The 15719-nt window shown below is 36.7% G+C and overlaps 1 protein-coding gene across 5 annotated transcripts in view; it reads left to right on the top strand.

Annotated features, from left to right (window-relative positions):
- Positions 1-13911, top strand: part of SLC6A15 (solute carrier family 6 member 15) — a 53126-nt gene extending 39215 nt beyond the window's left edge. For 4 of the 5 annotated variants that reach the window (XM_012174040.4, XM_042246573.1, XM_004006231.5 and 1 more), the window contains 6 exons: positions 1076-1317; positions 1420-1612; positions 2455-2647; positions 5514-5673; positions 10968-11130; positions 12524-13911. In XM_012174040.4, coding sequence (XP_012029430.2) covers positions 1076-1317; positions 1420-1612; positions 2455-2647; positions 5514-5673; positions 10968-11130; positions 12524-12895 — 1323 coding nt within the window. In that variant the 3' untranslated portion in view covers positions 12896-13911. The remainder of the gene's footprint in view (positions 1-1075; positions 1318-1419; positions 1613-2454; positions 2648-5513; positions 5674-10967; positions 11131-12523) is intronic. The other variant, XM_042246572.2, reaches the window with a different exon arrangement.
- Positions 13912-15719: the final 1808 nt, after the last annotated feature.

Raw genomic sequence — 15719 nt, 5'->3', positions numbered from 1 at the left:
AGTCTTTCCCAGCATCAGGGTCTTTTCCAATGCTTATCAGCGTAGCTGTTACTATAGTCCATATGTTAGCAGTTATTGAGGACTCAGTGAGGTAGGCAATGTGATGAGCAGTATTTACATGCTTTGTTACTCTCGTCTTTCAGTTGAGAATAAACTCAGAGTGAACAGGCCACTTACCCTAGGATGCTCTATTTTTAGATTATTAAATGACTGTCTATGGAAGTCATGTTCTTAACCACATCTGGCTTTGTTTCCAATAAAGGCAATTTCATTGCAAAGGTGAAAACAGATAAAATACCAATTTAAGTACTACTATTACTGAAATCAAATTTAACTGTTTATTGAGGTCTTTGCCCACTATGGCTAATATTAATTGTTCCATTTAAAAGGTTTAGTTACATACAGTGATAATTGTTTAAGAAGTAAAGCAGAGTTACTTGAAAAATATGTTCAGCACAGATTCCAAACTTAAAAACTTTGGATCTGAAACCGTCTTTAGAGATTATATGGTTGAATTACTTCAATTTTCAAAGGAAAAGCTTTCAGGAAACTATTAAATGAAACAATAATATCTATGTGAATATGCAAAGTACAAATAGTTAACTCTACCCAGCTTATAATTATTACCTGGTTTGGCTGTTAGACTTCACCAGAAAACACAAAACTTAGGGCATTACTTAAATAAAGTTTATAACTTTCATGGCTAACTGGTTTATGTTGCTTTGGAAAGAAAACAAAGACATAGATAGAAATAAGTGAAGATAGTTCATTTCTCCCTCAAATAGTCCTTTGCTTTGTCCTAAAGATATTTAAAATTTCCCATATGATTTTTTTCTCCATGTGAGTAACATCTCCATCTAAAGGTTCTAAAGTCTATGGCCTTTCTTATTCATTTTCCTTGTATAATTCCTCAATGAAAAATGTGTTCTTTCTCCTTAAGAACAGATAATTCTCTGTTTTGAATTATCTTTGGGTGTGTGTCATTATGATATATTTAAACAACAGGATCAATTCCTTTAGATTATTGAGAAATAATATTTTGCAGCTGACTTCTGTTCTGTTTAATTTTAAACAGCTTGAAATCATGCTGGAGCCGAAGGTGTGGAGAGAAGCTGCAGCTCAGGTGTTCTTTGCCTTAGGTCTGGGATTCGGTGGCGTCATCGCCTTTTCAAGCTACAACAAGAGAGACAACAACTGCCACTTTGATGCTGTCCTGGTGTCTTTCATCAATTTTTTTACTTCTATCCTGGCAACACTGGTGGTGTTTGCAGTTCTGGGCTTCAAAGCAAATGTCATAAATGAGAAATGCATTGCAGAGTATGGTTGTTAATTTCCTTTACAGTTTATGGCATAATTGTATTTGAAAAAAATCTCCATCCCAAACCCACAACTGTTTATTAATGCTGTTTTACTTTTCAGAAATTCGGAAATGATCATAAAACTTGTGAAAATGGGAAACATTAGTCAAGATATTATTCCCCATCATATCAACTTTTCAGCTATTACTGCAGAAGATTATGACTTAGTTTATGACATCATTCAAAAAGTGAAAGAAGAAGAGTTTCCTGAGCTTCATCTTAACGCCTGTCAAATTGAAGATGAGCTCAATAAAGTTAGTAGTCTATGTTTAAGCACTAAAACAGTTCTCATTAACTTAAAATATGCCTTACCCAGAAGACTTCTTATAGGAAAAGGACCTTTAAAATGCCCGTGGAAGAGCATGCTGTTTCAAAAATTCATCTTTATTTCAGAGAGCATATTTTCTTAAATCAGAAAGGTTTGCTTTACTTTAAAAAGTAGTTTCACTGATGAAGCCATAATAATTTAAAATATGAATATAAATAAGGTGATTTTCACATAGAAAATGAAATTAGATACATTATGATGACCATTTACATATTGTATAACTGTTTGGACACATGAATGATATCTCCCATCTTACTAGTTACGTTTGTTAAGTCATGATTAAGTCCTTTTTCTAGCCACTGCTGTATACTTGAATAAACATGATATAGGGGAATGTGAATAAATAGCTTTGCATAAATTGTCACCCTCTCTTTACTTTGCCAAAAAGGAAAATATAATGAAGAAATTGGCCATTAATCACTTCTTTAAGATAGCTAAATGTACCCGAGACTAAACATAAAGAATTGTGTGCAGGAAGTTACAGATGAAGCCATCATTAACACAACAATCTTAAATTCCATAAGGAAAGATTTATGTACTAACTTACTCTTAAATTTTTTAATTTTGGCTCTATCCGTGGTCTTTATGAGATAACATCATCACCCTGAATTTTGTTTAGAGGCACATTTCTTAGGAGACAACATGATGATATTAGTGTGCTTATTTCCAGTAACTGCCCCTCATATTCAGAGTTTCCCTGCCTTTTCATATACATAGCCAGCGCTGCACGTGGTTCTGACTAATGTGGCTATTCTGTATATCTTACAGGCTGTTCAGGGGACTGGTTTAGCTTTTATTGCCTTTACAGAAGCAATGACACATTTCCCTGCATCTCCCTTCTGGTCAGTGATGTTCTTCCTCATGCTGGTAAACCTAGGGCTTGGCAGCATGTTTGGAACCATTGAAGGGATCATCACACCCGTTGTGGACACTTTCAAAGTGAGGAAAGAAATCCTCACCGGTGAGTTTTTATGTATTTGACTTTTCATTGAACTGACAGTGGGCCATTTTACTCTTGGTGACTGATCAGAGATGGAAGTAGGAAGAGGGTTTATTTTTAAAGTCCACTTATTAATATGTTTCAGAAGTATTTGTTATTTAGGGATTTATGTAATAGGCAAATGAAACAATGTAGATCATATTAATTATTATTAATTACTTATTAGTTATCATTTATTAATTGCTCTTTATTCGTAGTAATGTCATTATTAATTGCTGGTACTAGAACAAAGTCAAAGAATGTTCATGTATAATTTTGTATTCAAGTCAAATAATTCTATAAAAAAAAGTCCAGATCATTGGATTTTTCAAAAGTGTATAGCTGACATTGGCAAGCCTAAATTTAGTTTCCATTTGAAATAGCAATTGTAGCCTGATAGAAGCTAATATATCTAGGAAGGAAAGATAAGAACACGATTTATCAATATTGACGGTTGTTAATAAGTCCAATCTGCAAACAGTTATTAAAGTACTGGCTGTGTATTGCATCGTCCTGGCATTTGAAGGATACCAAGGATGTAAGAGAAATTACAGCAGAGATGCAGACATATAGGAGAACCTCTCCTCTAATTATCAGAATAGGACTGATAATTAAAATCAACATGGGTAGATAAAACTTGTATCATGTAATATACTGACCGCATGATAAAGACTTTACATGTTCTGCGAATTAAGAAGCAGCAAAGATCATCTAAATATATGAGGGCACTATCAGCAGAAGGCATGGAAACTGACTGAGAAAAGGCAAGGGTCTTCTCAGGGGTCAGAGGATAGTTTTAGTTAGTAAGCACACCCAAACAGAGAGAAAGGAAGCAGCAAGGAAGCTGCCAGACCAGAGTGCAGCAACAGTGTTGGTAAGTGACGCGAAAATTAATTGGGGAAAAATATACAGATGATCTTGCATGCTGGCCAGTGGTGCACAGGCTCCTCCCCAGGCTGTGTTGTTAGCTCTGAAAGATCCGGTAGTCATTTACATGTCAATAACGTTCCAATGCATATGTACCCTTATCACTCAGTGCTCTGCTTAGTGTGAGTCTAAACAATTTCAGCAGTTTGTCAGATACTTACATCTAGATTTCTTTAATTCAGTTGGATATAAATGAGAAATGTCTCTTCCTTTTCCCGAAAGGCACGCTCTGCTTCTGCAGTTTCTATTTATTTTAAGGCTATCAATATCCTCTGACATGCAGACTAAATAACTGTCATCTTGGCTGCTTTCCTCATCTTGCCCTGTATCTCAACACTCCTGATATAAAAGGGCTTGCAAAATTAAGGGAACAGCAACAGTGTGTGTGTGTGTGTGGCGGGGGGGGGGGGGGGTGGTGGACATACATGGGAGTATTTGCCAACTCCTAGTGGAAGGTTTAGTAGATCAGAGTAAAGAGGAATATACTCTCTACTCCCTTTACCTGCACTTGGGGATCACACTTTTACTTCAGGTCACTTACTTTGAGGAAATGTTCCCCCATCACGTTTGTCGAATGGTTTTGTTTGCTTTGATACGACAGTAGGACTTAGATCTAAGTTACTTATTTTCTGTTCCTCTCACCTCGTCCGCAAAGCTCTCGGTGTCTGTAGCACCTAGAGTACACTTTCTTCCTGCTTATACTATGATGCAGTTACGCAAGAGTAAGTGTAATACAGGCCATGGTTCAAATCTAAGCTCTGCGACTTCCATCCTGAGACTTTGAGTATGATTTGCTGTGACAAGCATTTAAATATTTCAATATGTGTTAGACTCCAAGTGAATGCTCTTAATGCTTTTCCTTTTCTACCTGATGTGTTTATATATAATATTTACTTACGGATGGTGTAAGTCATACCACTAGCCTAGCACTCACAAGATGAATGAAATGGCTTAATTTAACCCATACGTATTGAGATTGCTCGGGAGTCTCCATTGGATGGGACCCAGGGATGCCTGTTTTCTCTCCTTCTGAACTGCCTCCACCTGCCCCACTTCTGTTATTTTTACTCACGTCTGCTATTAGGGAGTTGAGAAAAACAGCCTAGTCATCTCTTATTTTTGAGGGCTTCTCTACTAATATGCATGAGAGAATAAAGAGTCTAACAAAACTATGTGAATAGTATATGGACTCTAGAATTCTCTCTACATTTCTATGGTAATGGTATCCGGTTGGAAGTTTCTGCATCTTTCTGCACTCCTACAGAAACTCCTTTTAGACTGTTCTTAATTAATTGGAGAATCTGGTTGGCCAACCCTGTCCTAACTGTATTTCCAACTCATCTGCCCAGGCAATATCAAGCTAGAGTATGGGTTACTGCTAAGGGGTCAAACTTTTTTTTTTTTTCAGTTATGCTTTAGCAATAATCATATTTCAGTAAAATATAAAAATATATGTTATCATAGTCTTATAAGGCACATTCATCTCATGATTAATTTGAAATTTCAGTATTGCTTCCAAAACTAGAAAACATTATTAAAGGTAGAAATGACCTATGAACATTTGCTGCCTGAAAAGGTCACTTTTCTGTTAATAATGAGACATGGATATGGAGATTTATACTATTATTATCTTCTCTGTTTTGCCTCATTTGTTATTTGGATTTGGTACATACATTTCCACAGACTCAAGGAGATGAATTGAGTTACTGTCCTACAGTGAATTCCTATTAAATCCAGGGCTATATTCAGGTAACTAATTCCCAATATATTCCATGGTATCAGGAAAAGTATCCTATTCATATTATTGACAACTTATAAAAAGTAGAAACAAAGTACATATAATAATTTATAATGCAGCTTAAAAGACTTGATTCTGACAAGGTCTTTTTTTTTTTTTTTTCCCATTATTCCTTTTGTTCAGTTATCTGCTGTCTTCTGGCGTTTTGTATTGGCCTGATATTTGTGCAGCGCTCTGGAAACTACTTTGTTACAATGTTTGATGACTATTCTGCAACCCTGCCTCTGCTAATTGTCGTCATTTTGGAGAATATTGCCGTATCCTTTGTTTATGGCATAGATAAGTAAGTATATTCTCTTATGCTTCCATTTTACATCTCTGCTTTGGAAAGACTAATTGTTAATATGTATCTCACTTAGAAGAGGAGAAAAATGACTGCAGGGAAAAATTCCTTGCTACAAAAGTCAAATCTTATGCAGACTCTTCTCCATTCAACAGTTTTAACAAAGTACATCTCCTTACTAGGTGATGAGATAGAATGGCGTAGATGGTAATGAGGTTTAGGATTCTGGAGCTTTGATTTAATTCTGGTTATCAAATTGGAACTTCCAAGAGCTTGTGTATATTGACTGAGTTCCAAGAATCTTGTTAAGTTGTTTTGAGCCATTGTTCTGTCCATTTCACACATAAGAAAATGCAGGCTTAGTGAGAGACCAAGTGACTTGGTCATCACACACCTGAACAGAGGCAGAGCTGGGATTTATAGCCGCTTTTGTGCTGTGCTGTATTTAGTCACTCAGTTGTGTCCAACTCTTTGTGACCCCATGGACTGTAGCCCACCAGGCTCCTCTGTCCATGGGGATTCTCCAGGCAAGAGTACTGGAGTGGGTTGCCATGCCCTCCTCCAGGGGATCTTCCCAACCCAGGGGATTGAACCCAGGTCTCCTGCACTGCAGGCGGATCCTTTACCACGTGAGCCACCGCAAAAGCCCATTTTTACTTAACTCTAAAGTCTGTACTTCTAATTATGTTGCCAAACTTTTTTACAAGAGGGATTTTATTTTGTTATGCAATAAAATGCCTTATTTTTATCATGTTACACAATGTTTTGTGTAGCAGGACCATTTTGGGAAGATATATATATACACATATATCTCACTGGTTCAAGATATATATACCATTCACTATACATAATATATTTATGGAGTCATGACTTGAATTCACTAGATGCCTGAATCTTTTAATTATATACCTGCTTGGTCTGAAAACTATATAAACTTGTATGCAGTGAAGCATTAGAGTAATCTCAGAAGAAAAAGATTTCTGGAGACCTTGTCCAATATTGTTCAAGTTTGTTGTCTCCAGATAGCACGTATGGATTAAGGCAGTAAGACCATCAAGCTTATTAAAGGTTTCTCTGATGCAGGAATAAATTCACTGAATGAGGACCAGAGTCCTCTTCAACAACATAAAGAACATTATTATACTGAGTGAGCTTTGTGACAAAACTTAGAGAATATTTTATTACTCTAAAGAGCTCCAGGCGAGGAAAGATAGGAAAACTTAACATTTAATGATCATGTACTAAATAGCAATAGTAGTAATAGCTGTATATTGTTTAGTTGCTAAGCTGTCTCTGACTCTCGTGACTCCGTGGAGTATTACTACATCAAAATAAAATGGCTGCACAGCCAAAGAAAAGATTAAGAAAATAAAAAGGCAACCTATTGAATGAGAAAAATATTTGCAAATCAAATATCTAATAAGGGGTTAATATCCACAATGTATAAGGACTTATAACACAGTAGCAAAAAAAAAAAAAGTCAATTAAGCCATGGACAAAGGACCTGAATTTTTCCAAAGAATCCATACAGATGATCAACAGATACACGAAAAGTTGTCGACATCCCTAATCATCAGGGGAGTGCCGTATGCATTGTCTTAATCCTCATAACAGTATTCTGTGGTAACTAATATTGCTCCTATCACAGATGTGAAATTGGCCCGCCTTGTATAGGAGGACACAGTATCTTAGTTGTAGAGCCAGGACTTTTAACTTTAATTTCAAAACCAGATATTTCTATAGTCTACTGAGCTACCCCCAACTCCTCACCCACACTGTGTTGGAATTTGGTATTGTTACTGGGCTGATCTGTGGATCAGTAGGATCATAATTTAGTTTTCCATTTAGACTGTTCATCATTTATAATAGGCATAGTGGTAAATATTTCTTTTTAGTAGTTCCTAAATAATAATCATTGTAACAACAAGAGGAATAATACTACTAATGATACTTGCATCTATAAATTTCTGCTGTTTGTAGGATAGTATGCTTTGCATATGTTGTCTATGAGCCTATAACAATAACTCTCCAAGATGGGTATTATCTTTCTTGAGAATGACAAAAATGAAGTTCAGAAGGACTAAGATATACATTTAGAAATTATGGAGGTATGATTTGAAACCAGATCTGTTGGTCTCTAAAGCTCATATCTTGTCCAAGAAGCACAATTGGAATTCTATTGTTTAAAACGCTCTTATTTAATTACTTTTCCCGCCTCTAAATGTCTGCAGGAATATTATGTTCCTCCTGTTCACCTTCAGTGGTATCCTGAGCTCAGTTCTGCTCTGTCATCTGCCATGTTTACCTAAATTTCCAGAGACAGGGTTGAGAGAAAGAAGCCTTCCAAAACCTAAATGTTTGAGATAGCAAATTCAAATGCAGAAAAAGAAACATTGTATGGGCTTCCCTGTAGCTCAGTTGGTAAAGAATCTGCCTGCACTACAGGAAACCTGGGTTTGATCCCTGGGTTAAGAGATTTAGGAAGAAATATGATTGAGAGAAAATGAGAAGGAAGCTCCTATGATGCTGAAAGTGATGGCTGCATAGATTGCATTTCCCCGTTTCCTTTTTAAAACGAAGGAGAAAAAGAATGGCTAGAAGGCCAAACCAAATACCCATGGACACTGGAAAGAAGATATTCCTGTGAACCCTCAAATATGAAAGGTTGGGACAAACCGCTGGCAGCCACAGAACCTGTGCGGTGTCATATCCGTGTAGGTGATGGTATCGGATACAGAGCTGGGCCTCGGACAGCTCTCTACTCACCCCCAGGTCCTCCCTGCAATGTGTGGTAGGCTGATTAACCTGAAGATAGTGAGCTAAACTGGGAGAAGTAGTATCTTTGGCCTCATTTAGCAGATTGCAGAGGAATCCAAATGCAACAAGATCATCAGTGCTGGAACAATATGGTCTCTAAAATCTTGAAGTGAACAACCCAAAGTTCTCTTCCAAGATAAAGCTCTGCACTGAGAGCAGAGCTGTGGGAGAAAAACCTGAGCTGAGCAGGAGATAGGTAGTGGAGGTGTTGGAAAAGGAAGTCCAAGTAAATATGAGAAAGAGAGCAGAGGTTAGAAAAAAAAAAAAACTGAGAAACTATGAGGCCACCTTTTTTTATTACTTTGCAAAAATAGAGAGGAGGGGTTTGGCACTGAAGACCCAAATGCAGCGAAAAATAAGTAAATATGTTTTTTTTTTTTAAATAAAGAAGCAATGCCCATGCACACCCTGCAACTAGTAGTCTCCGCTTGCCACAACTGGAGAAAAGTCCGTGCGGCACTGAAGACCCAAATGCAACCAAAAATAAGTAAATAATTTAAAAAAAAAAAAAAAAGAAGCAATGCCCATGTATCCTTCCTTTTCCAAAATTCAGGAAATCTTATTTCACTTAAGTGTGGTTAAATCATAAACAAAAGTCATTAAAAAGAAGCAGAGAGGAGCAGGATAATATCCCTTCAGATAACAAATCCGCACAAGCAAAACAGATGGAAAACTAATCATATTTCAAAATGAAGTTGAAATAATGTTGAAAAATGATAGAAGCCACAAAAGAATAGCATTTGGCAGTTATTTTAAAATTGAGAAATATAATAATTAGAGACAAGGGAGATTTGAAAACAGAGGTGATAGAACTCAGGAAATAATTGCATATAACAGAAAAATCAATTAATAAATGAAGTCAAATTTTAAAAAAACAATGAGTACAATATATATCTCCTCGAGAATTAGAAGCTAGAAAGGAAGAATAATTTTTAAAATCAAACATAAATCACCAAGGATAAGAAAATGAAACAGCAGTTAAGCAAAGATGATTCTGCATTTGTACAATGAGGACCTCTAAACGCAGTGGCTGGAAAATGACTCTAAAAACTATAATTAAAGAAACATGCTGAAGCAAATAACTAGAGTGTTGAAAGGGCAATGATATAGTTGGAAAAAAACAGACATAAAGGCTGACACCAAGACAAGCCTAGGATGTTACTTGGAGACAAACCAAAAAAAAAGAAAAAAAAGGCATGCATGCAGGTAAAAAACAGTATGAAACAAATTATTTACAATAGAAAAATCTGATAGCAAAATTTTTGTAACAATCTTACATAGATATATTTATGATTTTCAAAGAAAGAAATTATAAACTACAGATTTTAAATTCAGCTGACCTGACATTCAAATATAGTGATCACAGATAATTTTAAACATGCAAGAAAATTAGGGAATATAGTCACTGTGATCCCTTTTTGAAGAATCTACGGGAGAACTAGCTTTAGACAACCAAAAAGTCTACAGAAACATTAGTACAAGACTGGTGGATGGGCAGTACATATTTTATCTCGAGTTACATATTAAGGGATATAAACCAGTATGTAACGGTGACATGCTCCTGACAGTGTTAACATCATACAGCTGTCAAGTGTGAGTAGGCAGAAGTCCTTGGTGGTTCGGAGGCTGGGACTTGGTGCTGTCACTTCTGGGGCCCTGTGTTTGATCCCTGTTCTGAGAACTAAGATCCCACAAGTCATGCAGCCAAAAAAGAAAAAGAAAAAAAAAAAAAGCAAGTCTTATTTCAGGTAAATAATGTATCAATAACTTGACTTTAAAAAGCAGACACATAAGTCTAATCATTACTCAGTCTAAGAGCTAATTCACAGGAAATAGGAGGATGAGATGCGCTTGCAAAGCCAACAGTGTGGGGATGCAATTATTAACAGCAAAATCTAAACTGTGGGAGACTATGGGACAGAGTGCCCAACTCATTCAAAAAGAGAATGACAGAAATGATACAGAGATTAGGAGGCACTTAGCAGAGGTGAAAAAAGGACTTCAGAAAAAAATAAAAAATCAAAGAATCATAATGTGTGGACCCTCTTTCAATCAAAGGACACCAGACTGAAAACAGAAATGAGAGTTTGGATCAGTTGGATTGGATGATGTGAGTTAATTATCTCTAAATAATAGAGAGAGAGAGAGAGAAACAAGGAAATTTTAATGTATTGCAAATATTGTGTTCATAGCATGGAAGGTCATCAGTTGGAGGAGACTTCCCAATAATTGGCTTAAGGGGACTTCCTCCAAATAAAAAGTACAGTACACTGGTTCCATTTTACATTATAAATGTTCTTAATTGATAAGTCATCTTCAGTATTACTTTTAGATTCAGTATAAATTGTCATAGGGTATCATGTTTAACCCTGGTCAAACCATTGATACAATGCACATTTTAAAGGACATTTAATTTATCATATTTTGATATAGATACCTTAACTTGGGGAATAATTAAATTATTTCTTTCTATTTAGGTTTATGGAGGACCTAAAGGATATGCTGGGCTTTGCTCCCAATAGATATTACTACTATATGTGGAAATATGTATCTCCTCTAATGCTGTTATCACTGCTAATCGCTAGCATTGTGAATATGGGATTAAGTCCTCCTGGCTATAACGCATGGATGGAAGATAAGGTAAAAAAAAAAAGGAAGGAAGTCAGATAAAAGATTACACAAAATATCATTTTAAAGGTTTTTGGCTTTCACTTTTTTCAGTATAGTTTGCTGTTTAATGGGTGGTAGTGCTTTTATGCAGCAATCTTTAAGATTTATGTTTTGTTTGACCCCAAATATGTATTTTTTTTATTTTTAGTGAATATTTTTAGTACATAAGAAACATTGACTTGGACCTCATTAAAGTAATTTTATCCACATCACCATAGATGGGCTCATAATTATTTAGGCTTTTGACACTAGAGAACATACTGATCAAACTACCAGAAATAATTTTTCCTGCATAAATTTATGAAATCATATCTGAGACACTCTATACCAATGAAAATATGCATCAACCATGTAAACGTAATTTAAAGAAATATTGAAGTAGATTTTTGCTTTAACTGCCTTCTATTAGCCATGAATATTCAGTTTCTGTTCTCAAGCTGCTATATATCTTGTAATGCAGCCACAAGATATATATTATCTATTAGAAAATCAGAATGCTTAATTTTTAGAGCTACCCCTGATCTTTATTCTGTGGTCACTAATTCTATATAACAACAACTAAATTCATGACTATTCTAAAAAAATAAGTCTGCTATCCTTTATCAAAACCCTTGGGGACAACTGTAGTTCAAAATTTAATTTCAGATTCTAGAAAGGTAATGTGGAAAAGGAAATGGCAACCCACTCCAGTATTCTTGTCTAGAGAATGCTGTGGACAGAGGAGCCTGGTGGGCTGCTGTCCATGGGGTCTCACAGGGTCAGACACGACTGAAGTGACTTAGAATGCATGCATGCATTGGAGAAGGAAATGGCAACCCACTCCAGTGTTCTTGCCCGGAGAATCCCAGGGATGGAGGAGCCTGGCGGGCTGCCGTCCATGGGGTCGCACAGAGTCGGACACGACTGAAGCGACTTAGCAGCAGCAGCAGAAAGGTGATGTGCCACAAATAACAGGTGTCCATTGCTTAGTAACAATGACCCAAAACTTAACGACTAAAACCAGTGCTGACTTATTATTTCTTAGGGTTCTGTGGATAAGCTGGACGATTCTGCTCTGGGTCTTGTTTGAGTCAACTCATGCAGTTGACTGAACTTGGAGAGCTGGGCTCTCTCTCTGTGAGCTTTCATTCTTGACTTCTTCCAGGCATTATGGGCTCAGGGCAGCATCTAAGACAGAGGCAGAAATCGTCAGGCTTTTAAGGCTTTGCCTTGGAAGTTGCTTACTGTCACTTTCACAGCGATTTATTAATCAGTCACAAGACTAGCCCAGGTTCTTTGCTTATAAACCTGAGATAAATATAATTTTTTTCATTTCCCTGCAGAGAATGCTAGATGATTAATAATTATCTTTTGACTTTAACAGGCATCTGAGAAATTTCTGAGCTACCCAACGTGGGGGATGGTCATCTGTATCTCTCTGATGGTCCTGGCAGTATTGCCCATCCCAGTTGTCTTCATCATCCGCCGCTGCAACCTGATAGATGATAGTTCTGGTAATTTAGCATCTGTGACCTATAAGAGAGGAAGGGTCCTGAAGGAGCCCATAAACTTAGAGGGAGATGATGCAAGCCTCATTCATGGCAAGATATCAAGCGAGATGTCCTCTCCAAATTTCGGTAAAAATATTTATCGAAAACAAAGTGGATCGCCAACTCTGGATACAGCTCCCAACGGACGCTATGGGATAGGGTACTTGATGGCCGACATGCCAGACATGCCGGAATCTGACTTGTAGCTGGAGGTCGGGGGCAGGGGGTGCAGAAATCAGTGAGGGTTATTTGGTTCATTTTTATTAATGAACATTGGCTCTACTAAGAGAAGCGTCAGACTTCCCTTATCAGAGGGTGATCTCAGGTGTTCCGTGGCTGTGATCTTTAATCCTAATGGTAAAGGTAAATTTAGCTTGATCATTCCTTTGGATTCTTCGGTTTACATTTGAGCAGAAAGAGTCACAGACAAAGTGTACAATAACTGACTGAGGTCCACATTGGTTGGAAGTTTTAAAAACACTTCTGGCATTTGTCTTTTCCAGGGATTCCTCTCTCTATAAAAACAGGTGTTACCTCAGTTTCTAACGATTTCTGGCTATCATGCTATGGGCAACTCAAAAATGGTATACTTCAAAATGGATTAACTTTGCCTTCAGGGTAACCCCCAGGATTAAAATGAACAGTTCTGTAAGCTGGTGCCGCTCAGCACACTTCCATGAACATATCGTGTAGATAGGCTGCACTTATTTTGGTAGCATTGATACCTTCTTAGGCTATTAGTTGAAGAAAACTGCAAAGTATTTTCTTATGTAATAGCTGTATAGAGCAATAGTATCAAAGAATAAGAAGGCACGGATGCTGGGATGAAAGGTGAAATTCAGAAGTGACTGGGGATCATGTGTGTGATGGCTATATATTTTGTGTACAATACATGTGTATGAAAGTGATCTAAGAATGAGTCACTCAGCACTCTCAAGGATTATGCTGATTCTGCGTTTTTCTATGCCGTGTGCCTAAAAACCTACTTGATATTTATTGTGGTTTCAAGATTACTCATAGTATATTTCTATAATATACTTGCAGTGTATATAGCTGTATATTAGTACTCTAAGTACTGATTTGAAAACTTGAAGCAAGATGGCATTTTATTTCATATCTTTCTGTTTTGCTTCTGTTTTATGCAAATACAAATCCTTTTTTAAGTGATTGTTAAAATTGTATGGCATTACATTTTAAGCAACAAATAAAGTTCCAAAAATGATGTTTGTTTCCCTCATTGATCTTTCTTGTGCTACCTGAATGGGATTGTCTTGCACCTGTCAGTGCTCAGGCTTTTCATAATAATTAATCATCACATTCCAAGAGGGATTAATAGATTGACTAACAGAGTTACCACCACTTTAGGGACAAAAGAAAAGGAGAGTATTATGGCTAAATGGTGTTCTAATGTAGTTTCACGGGCTTCCCAGGAGGCTCAGTGGTAAAGAATTCACCTGCAATTCAGGAGATGTAGGTTCAGTCCCTGGATCAGGAAGATCCCCTGGAATGGGGATGGATGCACCCCAGTATTCATATCTGGGAAATCCCATGGACAGAGGAGTCCGGTGGGCTACAGTCCATGAAATCACCAAAGGGTCAGATGAAACCAAGCAACTAAACAGCAACATTAACAACGTAGTCTCACAATTCTTGGAAAAATACTTACAGGCTCCCAGGAAATCACATGCAGAGGTGACTGCTTGCTGGATCAGTATTGTCTCTGAAGTGTAAAAAAGTTATGATGATTTCTATGAAACTGTTGTATATATGAGGTTGGATGAAGCAGAACTCCACTGAGTGTCATCTAGTTAAAAGGATTTTATTTAACTGTCCTATCACTATATTGGTCATATTTTAAAAATAATGATGGATAAAGCAGCAAAAGAGGAGAGGTAGTATATATACTGTATCCATTGATTTATTTTGGCCAAATATTCTCATCTGCTATGGAATGTACTAACAGACTATATCACTGCATTTAAAATATAATTCCACTGGTGACTAAAACTTAAAAGAGTTTCTTGTTTTTTGTTTTGTTTTGTTTTGTTTTTGCATCTTCACTAATACACTATTTTGTTTCACTTCAATAATATTTTCTAGATAGGCAATATATGCACATTATACAGACTCAAAAATTGTCATAATTCAGCGTAAATTAAATTCCCCCTTCAGAATTTCTCCTTGTCACCCATTTCCCATCCTTGAAGGCGACCACCGTTACCAGTTTCTTAGGTGTCTTTATGGAGATGCTTACCATAAACTCTTTATATAATGACAGCATTCTGCGTTCTTCCCTATGAATCTTACTTATTTCAAGAAATAATTTACTTTCTACAGTGTCTCATGTGAAGGCACATAAATCTGCCTCTTTATTTCAAGTTGAGGTCATATACATTCTGTTTGTTTTCGTGTTAAAACAGTGTTTTCTTCCATAAGCTATCCCAATGTTAGAACTGCTATAGCAAATGCTGACTTTACCTGCCAACTTCTAGCTTAACATGATAGTATACGGCCAAGCAGCACACATCCCCTCTACACTCCCTCTCTTGCCAAGAGGGCTGCTGATGTATAATTTGGGTACATGCCTTGCGCTAGGGAATAGTGTCTTCTATTCTCAGAGTAATAGGAAAAATTGCAGGAATCCTTTCAGATGGAAGAGAATCTGAATGCCTTCTAATGCCTTCATATGACAGATGAGGAAACTAAGGCCATGGAAACAAAAGTAAAATGAATTCTGCTTTTTTCATTCAGTTAATTCTTCAGCTGTTAATTCATTTCTTCACCTTTTCTTTCATCATCTACTTACTAAGAATCTGCCTTATTCTTAGTACTAAGCTGAGAAACCATCGTAATTAAGATGTAAACAATTCATCTTTTCCCAACTTTCTCACTTTTACCTGGGAGCTTCCCTCCCTGCTTTTTTTTCTCAGCCAGTGTAGTATTTAATCAATAAATAGTAGTATGAAGTGTCCCCAAATTGTTTTTGCATTACTTTCCACTCTTTCTATGAACTCTAGCCTTAAACTCACA

The sequence above is a fragment of the Ovis aries genome, chromosome 3 (genome assembly GCF_016772045.2).
Source record: "Ovis aries strain OAR_USU_Benz2616 breed Rambouillet chromosome 3, ARS-UI_Ramb_v3.0, whole genome shotgun sequence".
Lineage (NCBI taxonomy): Eukaryota > Metazoa > Chordata > Mammalia > Artiodactyla > Bovidae > Ovis > Ovis aries.
Note: the sequence above shows the minus strand (reverse complement) of the source record. Positions and strands in the feature narration are given on the sequence as shown.